This window comes from Mesoplodon densirostris, chromosome 2 (genome assembly GCF_025265405.1).
Source record: "Mesoplodon densirostris isolate mMesDen1 chromosome 2, mMesDen1 primary haplotype, whole genome shotgun sequence".
In the NCBI taxonomy this organism is placed as follows: Eukaryota; Metazoa; Chordata; class Mammalia; order Artiodactyla; family Ziphiidae; genus Mesoplodon; species Mesoplodon densirostris.
Window position 1 is genome coordinate 135,085,272 of NC_082662.1, and position 15,294 is coordinate 135,100,565.

The 15,294-nt window shown below is 35.6% G+C and overlaps 1 protein-coding gene across 1 annotated transcript in view; it reads left to right on the forward strand.

Annotated features, from left to right (window-relative positions):
• SYT14 (synaptotagmin 14) overlaps positions 1-15,294 on the forward strand; it is a 156,075-nt gene that overhangs the window by 73,408 nt on the left and 67,373 nt on the right. Inside the window, 1 exon segment of the mRNA XM_060088395.1 lies at positions 2,809-3,258. Coding sequence (XP_059944378.1) covers positions 2,809-3,258 — 450 coding nt within the window.

The window sequence follows — 15,294 nt, forward strand, 5'->3', positions numbered from 1 at the left end:
AGTTGAGATTTGAACAAGGGTGCCAGGGGCCAAAAACACATACTTGTTTTATGGGAGAGATGCAGGGGCAAGTACTCCTGGCCACAAGTGAAACTTGCAGTTAGTCTACTAAATAGACATAGATTTTATGTGCATTTCTTAAATAGAACACGTGGGTGACAGAGCTGTCAGCCCAGAGGTGACATGATCATAGCTTGGCCTTTCTATCCCTTTCCATAGGTAATAGTCATTTGTTCTATTTCATTTTCTGTTTAATCTGTCTTTGACATATCTTACAAGTCATTACCTTAGTTATTATATATATTTACCACATCTTCTGAATTCTGCCTGTGTCTCTCAAGTTACTTCCTTACTTATTATCTGTAGTTAACAGAACCTGTGAGTTTTGCCCATATTTCAGAAGCTTGCTGTGTTAACACTTCTTATTGAGTCTCCATCCTGCTTGCTTTTGTGTCTTCTACAGCGAAACTGAATATGTTCAAACTGCAGCAAATGCATGTCACATAAATATTTAGGTGCTGATAGCCTGTGTTAGTGTAAAACTCATTCTTGTGTTTTTTCAAGTTTACTTTGCTTCCTACCATTCCTTTAATAGATATTATTTATCAAATAGAAAATTCTTACCTTCCTATTGGTTTAATCCAGGATCCAGCTATTTTAGAGCCTATCTTCCTACACAGTTGAACTGGGAGAGGAATGAGGAGAGTTCAGAAGGATTCCCCAGCAAGGAGTTCATTAACTGTATTGATGACCTGTTGCTGGCTAAAGATTATTGAAAACTTTGACTCAGAACCTTGAAAAGAGGGATTATTTTCTAATTACCTGTTTGTAGAGTACAAATAGTAGCTTTTATCTGTAAAAGTCCCACCCTTTTAACCCTCAGTTTCACAAGGAATGCCCAGGAAAAAAAAAAAAATGCCCAGGAAAAAAAAAGGGGGGGCACCAAGAGAAACAAAACTCAGAAATAGTTATCTGAGCCCATATAAAAATCTTTATTGCCTTGAAAATCTTAACTGTCATGACACTGTTTTGGAAAATATTTAATTGAAAAATAATGTAATTAATCATTTAATTAGCAATTATGAAGTGGCACGCATTAAAACATTTTGTTCTAACCTGTCAGTTTAACAGAGTAAGAATATTTTTACCCTGATCTAATCATATTGCATAAAAAACTGAATTATTCTATGAGAGTTTGTTCCTACTCCTAAAGTATTCTTCTTCACTTGTCATCTTTTCTTCCATACACCATACAAAATTGAGTCATCGTAGGTAGACATGTAAGATCTATGAGGTCAAAGACTTGTGTCTTTTTGTTTCTCTGCTGCATCCCCCACCCAAAATATGTCCTGGCACATAGTAGGTGCAATAGTTAGGCACATGTTAAGCTGCTATAACAAGAAGACAAGTACAATGGCAAATACAGATACAAAACCACAGAAGATTGTTTGTCTTTCATTTAACAATACTCCTGGGCGAGTAGGTGACTTTGCTCTACAACATCATCCAGGGGCCCAGTTCCTGCTTTTTAGTCACTCTTCTGTCCCCTAGGGTGTTGGCCTAATCCACATGGTCCAAGCTGACCCACACATCCTATCTGTGTATCTGTTTGTGGAAAGAGTGAGAGATAGAGAGTGAAGAGCATGTAATTTTTTCTACAAACCTGATCTGGATGTTTCATACAGAACTCTGTTTCTCTCCCTTTGGCTAGAGCAGAGTTTCATGGCTATATCAGTTGTAAGGAAGACTGCAAAGTAAAGTCTCTTGCCAGACAATGTGTTTCTGGCTAAAACCCAGGTAGTTTTTTTGAGACATGCGAAAGGGAAGACCAAGAGTCCGTAGTAGTGCCTACTACAGTACACATTAAATAAAAGTTCAGAAAAATTCAGAAAATTATAAAATTGGCCCACATTTTAAAATGAAAAACACTTAAAATTTATTAAAATATTTGAAGGGGTGAAGTGGTATAGCTGAAAAGTCAGAGACCTGAATTTGGCACTATTAGTCACTAGCTGAAACTCCTGTTACATTCCAGATAGTTAGACTAGCAGGAACTTTAGACAATTCCAGGCAAAAGAGATGCAGTTTCTTTTAACCTTACAATTAAAATATATAGTTTCATACTTTCTTGAACTTTTGGAATTGTATTCTGCCATTTTCAACAGTAATTAGTATCAGAAAATCATACGTAGTTTTAAATTCTGGTTAAAAATTGAAATAGTGTGTGTGTGTTATGGAAAATAAATATTTGGCTGCAAGTATTTTGAGGCCTTTGTATTTATACTTTCGTATTTCACATTTCCATTGATTTTCAAGCCTAAATGTGTTAACATTCTATTACAGATGGGGGCATTTGAAACAAATCTGAAAATGGTACCAAAATTTTCAGTAGCATTATACTTTCATTTATGTTCTCTTTCTCTCCAGCCTAATATTGAGCTGTCAATTGTTTTGTTTATAATGTTACAATTTTAGTAATTTTTTTTACAAAAGGAGCAGAAATATACATGGAAGTGTATATTTTTGTTTCTCATGATAAAAACGTATATCCAACTTTCTCTAAATTGTGATGGTGGATATTAAATTCTATGTCTTTATTATAATAAATTTTTGAGTTTAACTTACCACTTACATTACTTTGTCCCCATAGAGTAGCTTTTGATTGTAGTTGGCTGTTAATTATTATTACTTTCGTTATGATAGCAAATAAAAACAGTCATTCTTCTAAAGAAATATCAGATACTTATTTACATGCTAGATGAAATAATAGAGTTAAAAATTGAAAACATTTAAATTTGCTTTTCTTAGGATATGTCAGCTCAAGGATCATCTTCACAGCTTCCTAAACCTTTTGATCCTGAGCCAGAAGCTAAATATGGCACACTGGATGTGACTTTTGACTATGACTCACAAGAACAGAAGCTTCTGGTAACAGTGACAGCTGTCACAGATATCCCAACATATAACAGGACAGGTGGCAACTCGTGGCAAGTACACCTTGTTCTTCTACCTATAAAGAAACAGAGAGCAAAAACCAGCATCCAAAGAGGACCATGCCCTGTCTTCACAGAAACATTCAAATTTAATCATGTTGAATCTGAGATGATTGGAAATTATGCAGTTCGGTTTAGACTGTATGGTATACATCGCATGAAAAAGGAAAAGATTGTGGGGGAAAAGATTTTTTATTTAACAAAATTGAATCTTCAAGGGAAAATGTCATTACCTGTGATATTGGAACCTTCTTACAATCATTCTGTGAGTATCTGATCAAATAACCCAAATACAGTTTATGTCATGGTATATAATATACACAATTTGTAAAATCTATGATCAACCCAACAACTTTCTCAGCCTATTTTTTACATAGTAATCATAACTACAAAATTTCTAAGTCCTAAATAGGTAGGTATAACTTATGTATTTTATTTTATCTTCACAGAGTCTGGCCTGATGTCTTTCATATTTATTCCTTTGTTAAACATTTACTACATGATTGCTTATGACATCATCTGAACTCCTTATAGAATTTATTGTTTTCTTTCCAGGTTAAAACTAGGTGATACTTTAACAGCTATCTAGCCCATATCTTATTTGATATACTGCAGAAATTATTTGCTTTTATAGAATTTATGCCGCTGCCTAGGTCATAACTGATTATCCTTCCAGATCTGCTATGAAATTATTTTTAAAGTTTCAAAAAAAACTCTGCCCTCGTTATACTTTCCACTTTTTTTTTTTTTAAACAAAGATTTTGCAGTGTTTCTGAGAGAATACTTCCATTTAGTACTATGAGCTATTCTCCCTTTTCTCTTTTTTCCTCCAGGTACTGATCACACACAAGTGTCTCTCCCTTACTGTCTGTCTGTGATCTCTCTCTCCATATTTTTAACTAAAGTCCTGCAAGGCATTGCAAATCGCAGGAGAGTTGCACTGTTTATTTAAACCAGAGAGATACACTATGCCACATAGTTATTTAGATTATGAGAAAATCTGTGAGATGCTGGAAACATAAATTTTGAATTATATTTATTCCTCTCATAATTGAATAAGAAGCATTTTTACACATAAATATACAGATTTGGAATAGACATATATTAAAATAAAGGTATAATATTTTAGAGTTGTTTTTAAGCCTTTAAATATATTAAGCATAAGTGCAAGGTTAGAGTCTCACTGAATTTATACCAGGCAGCATTTGATCTTATAGGACCTTCATTCCCAATAGAACCATACCATTTTAGCTAGATGATTTCAGCATCTTTAAAAACCAAAAGGTGATAATAAATATAGTATACCCCTATGGGTTTTTAATATAATATTTATCCTTTATTGGGTAAATTGATAACTTGTTTTAATTTTACATTTTAGAATTACTGTTTGGGGGAAATGTCTTTTTTAAATGATATCAGCAGTTTATCAGAGGAGAGGCAAAAAAAAGTGCAAGCACCATTTCAGAAGGAAGAAGATAACTTTTAATAAAATTGAATATTCTATAATTCTTGCTATGATTTTTAAACTTACTCATTATTTGGTTTGAGTGATCACTAGTTAATCTGTGGAAAATGCATTCTTGTATATAGAAATACCTGATTTATATTAGAAGAGAATGACAGTATCATCAAGAGGTATGTATCTTGTGTTCCTTTATTTGCTTTGAGTTATCTGTTCCCAATTCTGTATTAATTATCTTCTTTTCACAAAGAAAATGAAGCCATAAAAAATAATATGTTTTCTTCCTCTGGTCAAACTAAATGATTTCTATCCACACCTACATCACATGTGTTGGCTTATGGGGTTTTTTTTTTTCATTTTTTTTAACATCTTTATTGGAGTATAATTGCTTTACAATGGTTTGTTAGTTTCTGCTTTATAACAAAGTGAATCAGCTATACTTATACATACATATACCCCCTTATCCCCTCCCTCTTGCGTCTCCCTCCCACCCTCCCTATCCCACCCCTCTAGGTGGTCACAAAGCACCTAGCTGATCTTGCTGTGCTATGTGGCTGCTTCCCACTAGCTATCTGTTTTACATTTGGCAGTGTATATATGTCCATGCCACTCTCTCACTTTGTCCCAGCTTACCCTTCCCCCTCCCTGTGTCCTCAAGTCCATTCTCTGCGTCTGCGTCTTTATTCCTGTCTTGCCCCTAGATTCTTCAGAACCATTTTTTTTTTTTTTAGATTCCATATATATGTGTTAGCATACGGTATTTGTTTTTCTCTTTCTGACTTACTTCACTCTGTATGACAAACTCTAGGTCATCCACCTCACTACAAATAACTCAATTTCGTTTCTTTTTATGGCTGAGTAATATTCCATTGTATATATGTGCCACATCTTCTTTATCCATTCATCTGTTGATGGACCATGTGTTGGCGTATGTTTGATTCTGTATTTCTGTATGTCTGACAACCAGTACAATAAATTTCTGTGGAGTGTTCAGAAAAAGAAAAAAGTGCTAAATAGATAGCTTCTAAGACATAACATTTGAATCTGAACAAAACTATTTATCTTCTGCTCTTAGAGAATTTTTTCTCTGCATTGCTATGCTTCTCAGAGTTAGTGCCTGTGTTGAATTGTTGCTCTATCTTGGCCTTCTTTCTTTCTCCACCTGCTCAAAATCTCATTGCTTGTTTTTGGCTTCTGTGCCAAAAACAACTAGTGTATGACAGTTGTGAGGTTAAGACTCATAATTCTGTCTATCAGCTGTCTTGTAAGAATAAAATACTAAAAGAATGTATGTGTTCTGTCTGTGCTCTAGTGTTAATGTTCTCTTTGCTTAGGTGTTGATATTAACTGTATAGAGAAATCATGTGATTGTGGATTACTTAGGTGATTTTAGCTCTAATTTTGTAAGATGTAATAATATATGAGTGAGAGGTACTTTCATAATTAAACATTTATTCTTATAGCTTTTGACTAATTACTTCTTCTTCTTGCAAGAATATTAGCCTTTTGGCAAGGGAAAGTTTTAATCCAGTTAAAAAATTTACAGACTATGGTTAAAACATATTCAAAGCTTAATTACAGTTCATTTTCATGGGTAATAATAGAAAATTAGAATTCTGCAAATAGAATTTAGTTTTATAGATAGTTTTTCAGAAACTGATCAAATCAATACATTGAGAGAAAAATGACCAGTATCACCAAACTGACTTTCTGAGAACTAAGCCCTGAGTTTCCTTGAGGGTAAAATTTAAGTTTAACATTAAGATAAGCGTATAGTTTGATCAGTGAACAGTGGAAAATATATGAAGGGTTGAAAAGCATGAGTTCTTTCTACTAACTAGTTGTGTCAGTTTGGATAAATTATCTAATCAATTTGGGCATCAGGTTTCTTGTTTGTAAAATGAGAGAATTAAACAAATGATCTCTAAGGTTCTACCCAGCACTATATTCTCTGATTCTACTAATATATATTGGGAGAAAAGTTAATGGATTTTAGGTGAGTTTTGTATGCTTAGCATATGACATTTTGTTGTGGGCATTTATTATGTTTTCTCACTCCTTCATACTTTTTTCAGCAACCTTCTAATGTCTGAGGAAGTCCCAACTAAGTCCACCTCCCTAAGTTAAGCTGTATAATTCACTTCCCTAGTTTCACTGGTAGCTAGGGCATGAGCCATGTTACCTAGATGCTCCACTCATATTCATCTCTAGGAAACCTCAGCACAGACTGAACAGAGAAGCAGATGCTGCACTCAAATTATGTTCTCATCAGGTTGAAGGAATCTGATATCGAGTCATTAGTAATTCTAAAATAGATTTGCTGGTACAGAAATTGTATTGGTGCTGAACAATAATAAATAATAATTACAGGAAAGAAAAGACCTTGGCATAGAAGTGTCCAGTAGAAGCAGTAGCAGATTTCCTCACAAGGTCAGTTCTGCAGTATGGTTTTCGGTTTTTTCTTGAGAAGCTTAGCCATAAACCTGGTTCTCTAGTCATACCAGTCCCTTTAATAAATTGCTGTTCCACTTAGACAGTTAGCTTCCAATGCTTTCAAATAAGAACCCTGACTGGTAAATGCTGAAATAGCTATATGGTTTAGTATTTACTTGCTTTAGTCAGTTCTTAAGTTATACTCAATAGTTAGAATGTTGTCAGTTACCCTTCCTACCATGGTATATCCCTCTCATATATATATATATATATATATTTTGTGTGTGTGTGTTACGCGGGCCTCTCACTGTTGTGGCCTCTCCCGTTGCAGAGCACAGGCTCTGGACACGCAGGCTTAGTGGCCATGGCTCACAGGCCTAGCCGCTCCGCAGCATGTGGGATCTTCCCGGACCGGGGCACGAACCCGTGTCCCCTGCATTGGCAAGCGGACTCTCAACCACTGTGCCACCAGGGGAGCCCCCCTCTCATAATTTGAACTTTTATCATACACTCAACTTGTTCGTATGGCATTCTTTCCTAGTGTTTAACCCCAATTACTTTCTTCACTTGCATTTTTGGTACCATATAGTAATCTCTCTATTATAGTTATCTGGAATAGCCTCTCGCCTTTTCCTCCCTCAAGTTTTATTTCTTATTCAATTTATTTGATTTATTAATAATGAAACTTTATTCTTTCTCTCATAAACATAGAACCCTTCCTGTACAGACAGTACTTAATTAGTATAATCTATGCAAAGTAGTCTGTCTAGCTAGAAAATTGGGAATTCAGTCCTACAACTGCAAAGCACTGAATTTGGCTAACAACTTGAATGAGCTTGGAAGTAGATTTCTTCATCAGAGCCTCCAGATAATATCCCAGCCCAGCTGAAACTTTTATTAGTCATGTGGGACCCTAAATGGAACATCCACCTGAGCTCATTTGGACTTTTGACCTACAGAAAATGTGTTGAAACTTAAGTTTTAGTGATAGAGGGTACTTAATATGTGCCTAGATGTCTATAGTTCATTAAATCTGGCTCCATATTTCATTTCTGTGTGAACACATAAAAGTTATAAGAAATGGACATGGGAGTGGGTGGGATTGTCTTGGGTGAGAAGAGAAAATCCTCAGGAACTCCTAGATGTAAAGATTGGAGAAAGGTGGGGTAGAGTAGGAAGAAAGAGATAGTAAAACATCACAAAATCCAAGAATGAGGTTTTGAAGGAAGGAGTACTCAACTTTGTCAAATGCTCCAGATGGAACCAATAATCTGAGTGCTGAAAACTGTCCATTGAATTTAGGATATGCAAGTAATGGGTAGCCTTAGAGAGACCTGTTTTGGTGGAGTAGAGGGGTCAGAATCCAAACTAGAGTGGCAATCATGTAGACAACTCTTCCACCAAGTTTGCCTGTGAAAATAGAGAGAGAGGGGGTTCAGGAAAGATGTTTCTGAGGTTAGGGGAGATTTGGGCATGCTTAAATGCTAATGCAAATGGTAAAATATGGAGTATTAAGATATAGGAGAGCTAATTGAAGATAGCTATTAATTGAGGTCTGGGATGAACAGAGAGGCAAAAATGTTACGAGTATTTTCAAGCCATTTATTTTCATTGTAGACCATGAAATCAAAGTGGAATAAAGAGAGAAGTGAAGCTAGAAGGGGACTAATAGGCAGGGGAAAGTAGAAAGGTTAGTGGACTGAAAGTTCCAAGGACATCAAGGAACAGATGTGAGGGTAGTAGCTGAGCAGGAATTATGGAAAGATAAGGGGCTGTGGTTAGAGAGGAGAATGTTTTCAATTAATGTGATGTGATGAGAAGGGTTCAGAGTATGATGGTGGGAGTGGGCAACTGAGATGGAATAAAAGGTAAAGACACTGGAGATGGATAAGTTGGTCAAGAGAGGCCAGGTTCTTGGATAGGTTATCCACATGGACATTGAAGTCACAAAAGATGGTGGCAGCGATTGAAATGTGAGAAAAGATAGAATCAAAGATCATTGTTCTCAAGAAATGAAGAAAAAATGTTCGGGGAGTGAAGAGGAAATGTGTAGGAGAGAGTATCTGTGAAGACAGGATAACATGAGCCTTAACGGAAGTTAGTTATTCTTTTCCACAATTTTAGGGAAGCAGTGTTTGACAAAGCAGCAGAGAACTTCGCTTTTTGACTCTGAGACACTTTGGGTATGAGAGAATAACTAGGATGAAAAGTCTACAGAGGGTGATATATCCTCAGGAAAGAATTGGAATTCAAGTAAAGCAAGGTGTTGAGGGTTCAGGGAAGAAACTAAAGCTCTGGACAAGTCTATCATAGATCAGGAGGGCCAGAAGGCATAGTGAAAAGATTCTGAAAAGGAGGAGCATGATGGAAGTTTGTGTTAGTGAAGAAGTACCAAGAATAATAGAATGAATGTTAAAGTAAAAGAGATGGCCAATATCATCAGGGATTTGCCTTCATTTATATTATACCAAAATGTTCATCCCAATCATAATTTGAGTCTATTTAAATCTCCGATGTCATTTAAAGTCTAATTTAAATAAAATCTTTATGAAAATGTATTAGGTTATTTCGAATATACTTTAAATTAGTTGATCTTATCTATCTTTGTATACCAAATATCTAGTACTGGTTATTGCTGTACAAATGTTGAATGGATGGATGGGTGATTAGGTGAATACAGTACATAATATTTCTGAGTTATTGCCTCCGGTGCTGATTTTTGCAGCTAGTCATGTGTTTTCTTATTCTCGAACTTATTTTATGTCTTCCTTCTAGATTTTCAACACTTTGAGAATAGATACTGTTGTTTTACTTATTTGAAATTGTTCATAGAACCTAGAACATAGGGGAAATTGATTCATCAACATGTTCAGATAAACCTAATCATTTTTAAAATCTTACTAAGTTCCATATAACATTATTCCCTGATAGGTATCACCATGCTTAAAACAGCTCTATTAGGAATATTTTACAACCTGGTATTCAATAAGCATGCATCTCAGGGTAATTAAATAGGAACACATCAGGATTTGCTTTATTTTTAACTCATAATTGACTAATTAGGGGCATACATACTTATATAATTTCTCATTCAAGAGTACAATGCCACAGTTTCCTAAGAATGATCACCCTTCCTCATGACTTACAGCAATGATGGGCTTATTTTAGACTCTTGTATTTTCCACCTTTAATTTCTAAAATCCCTGTATCTCAAAAACAGCCTGTCTTTATATTAATGGATCGAATTAACTTAGTTTGATATTTGTACTATTACTTTTATTTTTAAGAGAGGTAAATTATTGCTCAGACATAATTGAAATATGTGCTCCTCTAAGAATCATACTTTAGTCTCTATTATTAGCAAGTGGCTTTTATTTCTTTATTTTTAAAGTGGAATATAGTTGCTTTACACTGCTGTGTCAGTTTCTGCTGTACAGCAAAGTGAATCAGCCATACATATACATATATCGCCTCTTTTTTGGATTTCCTTCCAATTTAGGTCACCACAGAGCACTACGTAGAGCTCCCTGTGCTATACAGTAGGTTCTCATTAGTTACCTATTTTATTCAGTGTATACATGTCAGTCCCAGTCTCCCAATTCATCTCACCCACCCCCTTTCCCTCTTGGTATCCATACGTTTGTTCTCTACGTCTGTGTCTCTATTTCTGCTTTGCAAATAAGATCATCTTTACGATTTTTCTAGATTCCACATATATGCATTAATAGATGATATTTGTTTTTCTCTTTCTGACTTATTTCACTCTGTATGACAGTCTCTAGGTCTGTCTGTGTCTCAGCAAATGACACAATTTTGTTCTTTTTTATGGCTGGGTAATATTCCATTGTATAGATGTACCACATCTTCTTTATCCATTCCTCTGTCAGTAGACATTTAGGTTGCTTCCACGTTCTGGCTATTGTAAATAATGCTGCAGTAAACACTGGGGTGCATGTATCTTTTTGAATTATCGTTCTCTCTGGGTATATGCCCAGTAGTGGGATTGTTGGGTCATATGCTAGTTCTATTTTTAGTTTTTTAAGGAACCTCCATACTGTTCTCCATAGTGGCTGTATCAATTTACATTCCCACCAACAGTGTAAGAGGGTTCCCTTTCTCCACACCCTCTCCATCATTTATTGTTTGTAGATTTTGTGATGATGGCCATTCTGACTGGTGTGAAGTGATACCTCATTGTAGTTTTGATTTGCATTTCTCTAATAGTTAGTGACGTTGAGCATCTTTTCATGTGTTTGTTGGCCATCTGTGTATCTTTTTTGGAGAAATGTCTATGTAGTTCTTCCACTCTTTTTGATTGGGTTGTTTGTTTGTTTTTTGATATTGATCTGTATGAGTTGTTTGTATATTTTGGAGATTAATCTTTTGTCAGTTGCTTCGTTTGCAAATATTTTCTCCCGTTCTGAGGGCTTTTTGTCTTGTTTATGGTTTCCTCTGCTGTGCAAAGGCTTTTAAGTTTAATTTAGTCCCATTCGTTTATTTTTGTTTTTATTTTCATTACTCTAGTAGGTGGGTCAAAAAAGATGTTGCTGTGATTTATGTCAAAGAGTGTTCTGCCTATGTTTTCCTCTAAGAATTTTATAGTGTTCAGTCTTACATTTAGATCTTTAATCCATTTTGAGTTTCTTTTTGTGTATGGTGTTAGGGAGTGTTCTAATTTCATTCTTTTACATGTAGCTGTCCAGTTTTCCCAGCTCCACTTATTGAAGAGGCTTTTTCTCCATTGTATATTTTTGCCCCTTTGTCATAGATTAGGTGACCATAGGTGCGTGGGTTTATCTCTGGGCTTTCTATCCTGTTCTGTTGATCTATATTTCTGTTTTTGTGCCAGTACCATACTGTCTTGATTACTGTAGCTTTGTAGTATAATCTGAAGTCAGGGAGCCTGATTCTTCCAGCTCCATTTTTCTTTCTCCAGATTGCTTTGGCTATTTGGGGTATTTTGTGTTTTCTTACAAATTGTACGATTTTTTGTTCTAGTTCTGTGAAAAATGCCATTGGTAATTTGATAGGGATTGCATTGAATCTGTAGATTGCTTTGGGTAGTATAGTCATTTTCACAACATTGATTCTTCCAATCCAAAAATATTGTATACCTCTCCATCTGTTTATGTCATCTTTGATTTCTTTCATCGGTGTTTTATAGTTTTCTGAGTACAGGTCTTTTGCCTCCTCAGGTAGGTTTATTCCTAGGTATTTTATTCTTTTTTGTTGCAATGGTAAATGGGATTGTTTCCTTAATTTTTCTTTCTGCCCTTTCATTGTTAGTATATAAGAATGCAAGAGGGCCTCCCTGGTGGCGCAAGTGGTTGAGAGTCCGCCTGCCGATGCAGGGGATACGGGTTCGTGCCCCGGTCTGGGAGGATCCCATATGCCGCGGAGCGGCTGGGCCCGTGAGCCATGGCCGCTGAGCCTGCGCGTCCGGAGCCTGTGCTCCGCAACGGGGGAGGCCACAACAGTGAGAGGCCCGCATACCGCAAAAAAAAAAAAAAAGAATGCAAGAGATTTCTCTGTATTATTTTGTATCCTGCAACTTTACCAAATTCATTGATTAGCTCTAGTAGTTTTCTGGTGGTGTCTTTAAGTTTTTCTATGTGTAGTATCATGTCATCTGCAAACAGTGACAGTTTTACTTCTTCTTTTCCAATTTGGATTCCTTTTATTTCTTTTTCTTCTCTGATTGCCGGGGCTAGGACTTCCAAAGCTATGTTGAATAACAGTGGCAAGAGTGGACACCCTTGTCTTGTTCCTGATCTTAGAGGAAATACTTTCAGTTTTTCACTATTGAGAATAATGTTTGCTGTGGGTTTGTCATATATGGCCTTTATTATATTGTGGTAAGTTCCCTCTATGCCTACTTTCTGGAGCGCTTTTATCATAAATCGGTGTTGAATTTTGTCAAAAGCTTTTTCTGCATCTATTGAGATGATCAAATGGTTTCTATTCTTTAATTTATTAATATGGTGTATCACATTGATTGATTTGCATATATTGAAGAATCATTGCATCCCTGGAGTAAATCCCACTTGATCGTGGTGTATGATCCTTTTAATGTGTTGTTGGATTCTGTTTGCTAGTATTTTGTTGAGCATTTTTGCGTCTACATTCGTCAGTGATACTGGCCTGTAATTTTCTTTTTTTTTTGAATTTTATTTTTATACAGCAGGTTCTTATTAGTTATCTATTTTATACATATTAGTGTATATATGTCAATCCCAATCTCCCAATTAATCTCACCACCACCCCCACTCTCCCCCCTTGATGTCCATATTGTTTGTTCTCTACATCTGTGTCTTTATTTCTGCCTTGCAAACCAGTTCATTTGTACCATTTTTCTAGTTTCCACATATATGCGTTAATATACAATATTTGTTTTTCTCTTTCTGACTTACTTCACTCTGTATGACACTGTCTAGGTCCATCCACATCTTTACAAATGACCCAATTTTGTTCCTCTTCATGGCTCAGTAATATTCCATTGTATATATATACCACATCTTCTTAATCCATTCATCTGTCGATGGGCATTTAGGTTGCTTCCGTGACCTGGCTATTGTAAATAGCGTTGCAGTGAACATAGGGGTGCATGTGTCTTTTTGTGTAATTTTCTTTTTTTGTGATATCTTTGTCTGGTTTTGGTATCAGGGTGGTGGTAGCCTTGTAGAATGAGTTTGAGTGTGTTCCACCCTCATCAATTTTTTGGAAGATTTTGAGAAGGATAGGTGTTAGCTCTGCTCTAAATGTTTGCTAGAATTCGCCTCTGAAGCCATCTGGTCCTGGACTTTTGTTTGTTGGAAGATTTTTAATCACAGTTTCAATTTAATTGCTTGTGCTTGGTCTGTTGATATTTTCTGTTTCTTCTTGGTTCAGTCTTGGAAGGTTGCACTTTTCTAAGGAGTTGTCCATTTCTTCCAGGTTGTCCATTTTATTGGCATATAGCTGCTTGTAGTAGTCTCTTATGATCATTTGTGTTCTGCAGTGTCAGTTGTAACTTGTCTTTTTTCATTTCTAACTTTATTGATTTGAGTCCTCTCTCTTTTTTTCTTGATGAGTCTGGCTAATGGTTTATCAATTTTGTTTATCTTCTCAAAGAACCAGCTTTTAGTTTATTGATCTTTGCTATTGTTTTCTTTGTTTCTATTTCATTTATTTCTGCTCTGATCTTTATGATTTCTTTCCTTCTGCTAACTTTGGGTTTTGTTTGTTCTTCTTTCTCTAGTTCCTTTAGGTGTAAGGTTAGATTGTTCATTTGAGATTTTTCTTGTTTCTTGAGGTAGGCTTGTATAGCTATAAACTTCCCTCTTAGAACGGCTTTTGCTGCATCCCATAGGTTTTGGATCATTGTGTTTTCATTGTCATTTGTCTCTAGGTATTTTTTGATCCTCTTTGATTTCTTCAGTGATTTCTTCCTTCACTGATTTCTTCAGTGACCGCTTGGTTATTTAGTAATGTATTGTTTATCTTCCATGTGTTTGTGTTTTTTACATTTTTTTCCTGTAATTGATTTCTGATCTCATAGCATTTTGCTTGGAAAATATTCTTGATGCAATTTCAGTTTTCTTAAATTTACCAAGGATTGTTTTCTGGCCCAAGATGTGATCTGTCCTGGAGAATGTTCTGTGTGCACTTGAGAAGAAAGTGTATTCTGCTGCTTTCAGTTGGAATGTCCTATAAATATTAATTAAGTCTGTCTTTTCTAATGTGTCATTAAAGGCTTGTGTTTCCTTTTTTATTTTCTGTCTGGATGGTCTATCCATTGGTGTATCCATTATCGTGTCACTGTTGCTTTCCCCTTTTTTGCTTGTTAGCGTTTGCCTATGTGTTGAGGTGCTCCTGTGTTGGATGCATAAATATTTATAATTGTTATATCTTCTTCTTGGATTGATCCCTTGCTCAGTATGTAGTGTCTTTCCTTGTCTCTTGTAATAGTTTTTATTTTAAAGTCTATTTTGTCTGATATGAGTATTGCTACTCCAGCTTTCTTTTGATTTCCATTTGCATGGCATATCTTTTTCCATCCCCTCACTTTCAGTCTGTATGTGTCCTTAGGTCTGAAGTGGTTCTCTTGTAGACAGCATATATACGGGTCTTGTTTTTGTATCCATTCAGCTAGTCTGTGTCTTTTGGTTCAAGCATTTAATCCATTTACATTTAAGGTCATTATTGATATATATGTGCCTATTACCATTGTCTTAATTGTTTTGGTTTGTTTTTGTAGGTCTTTTTCTTCTCTTGTGTTTCCTGCCTAGAGAAGTTCCTTTAGCACTTGTTGTAAAGTTGGTTTGGTGGTGCTGAATTCTGTTAGCTTTTGCTTGTCTGTAAAGCTTTTGCTTTCTCCATCAAATCTGAATGAGATCCTTGATGGGTAGAGTAATCTTGGTTGTAAGT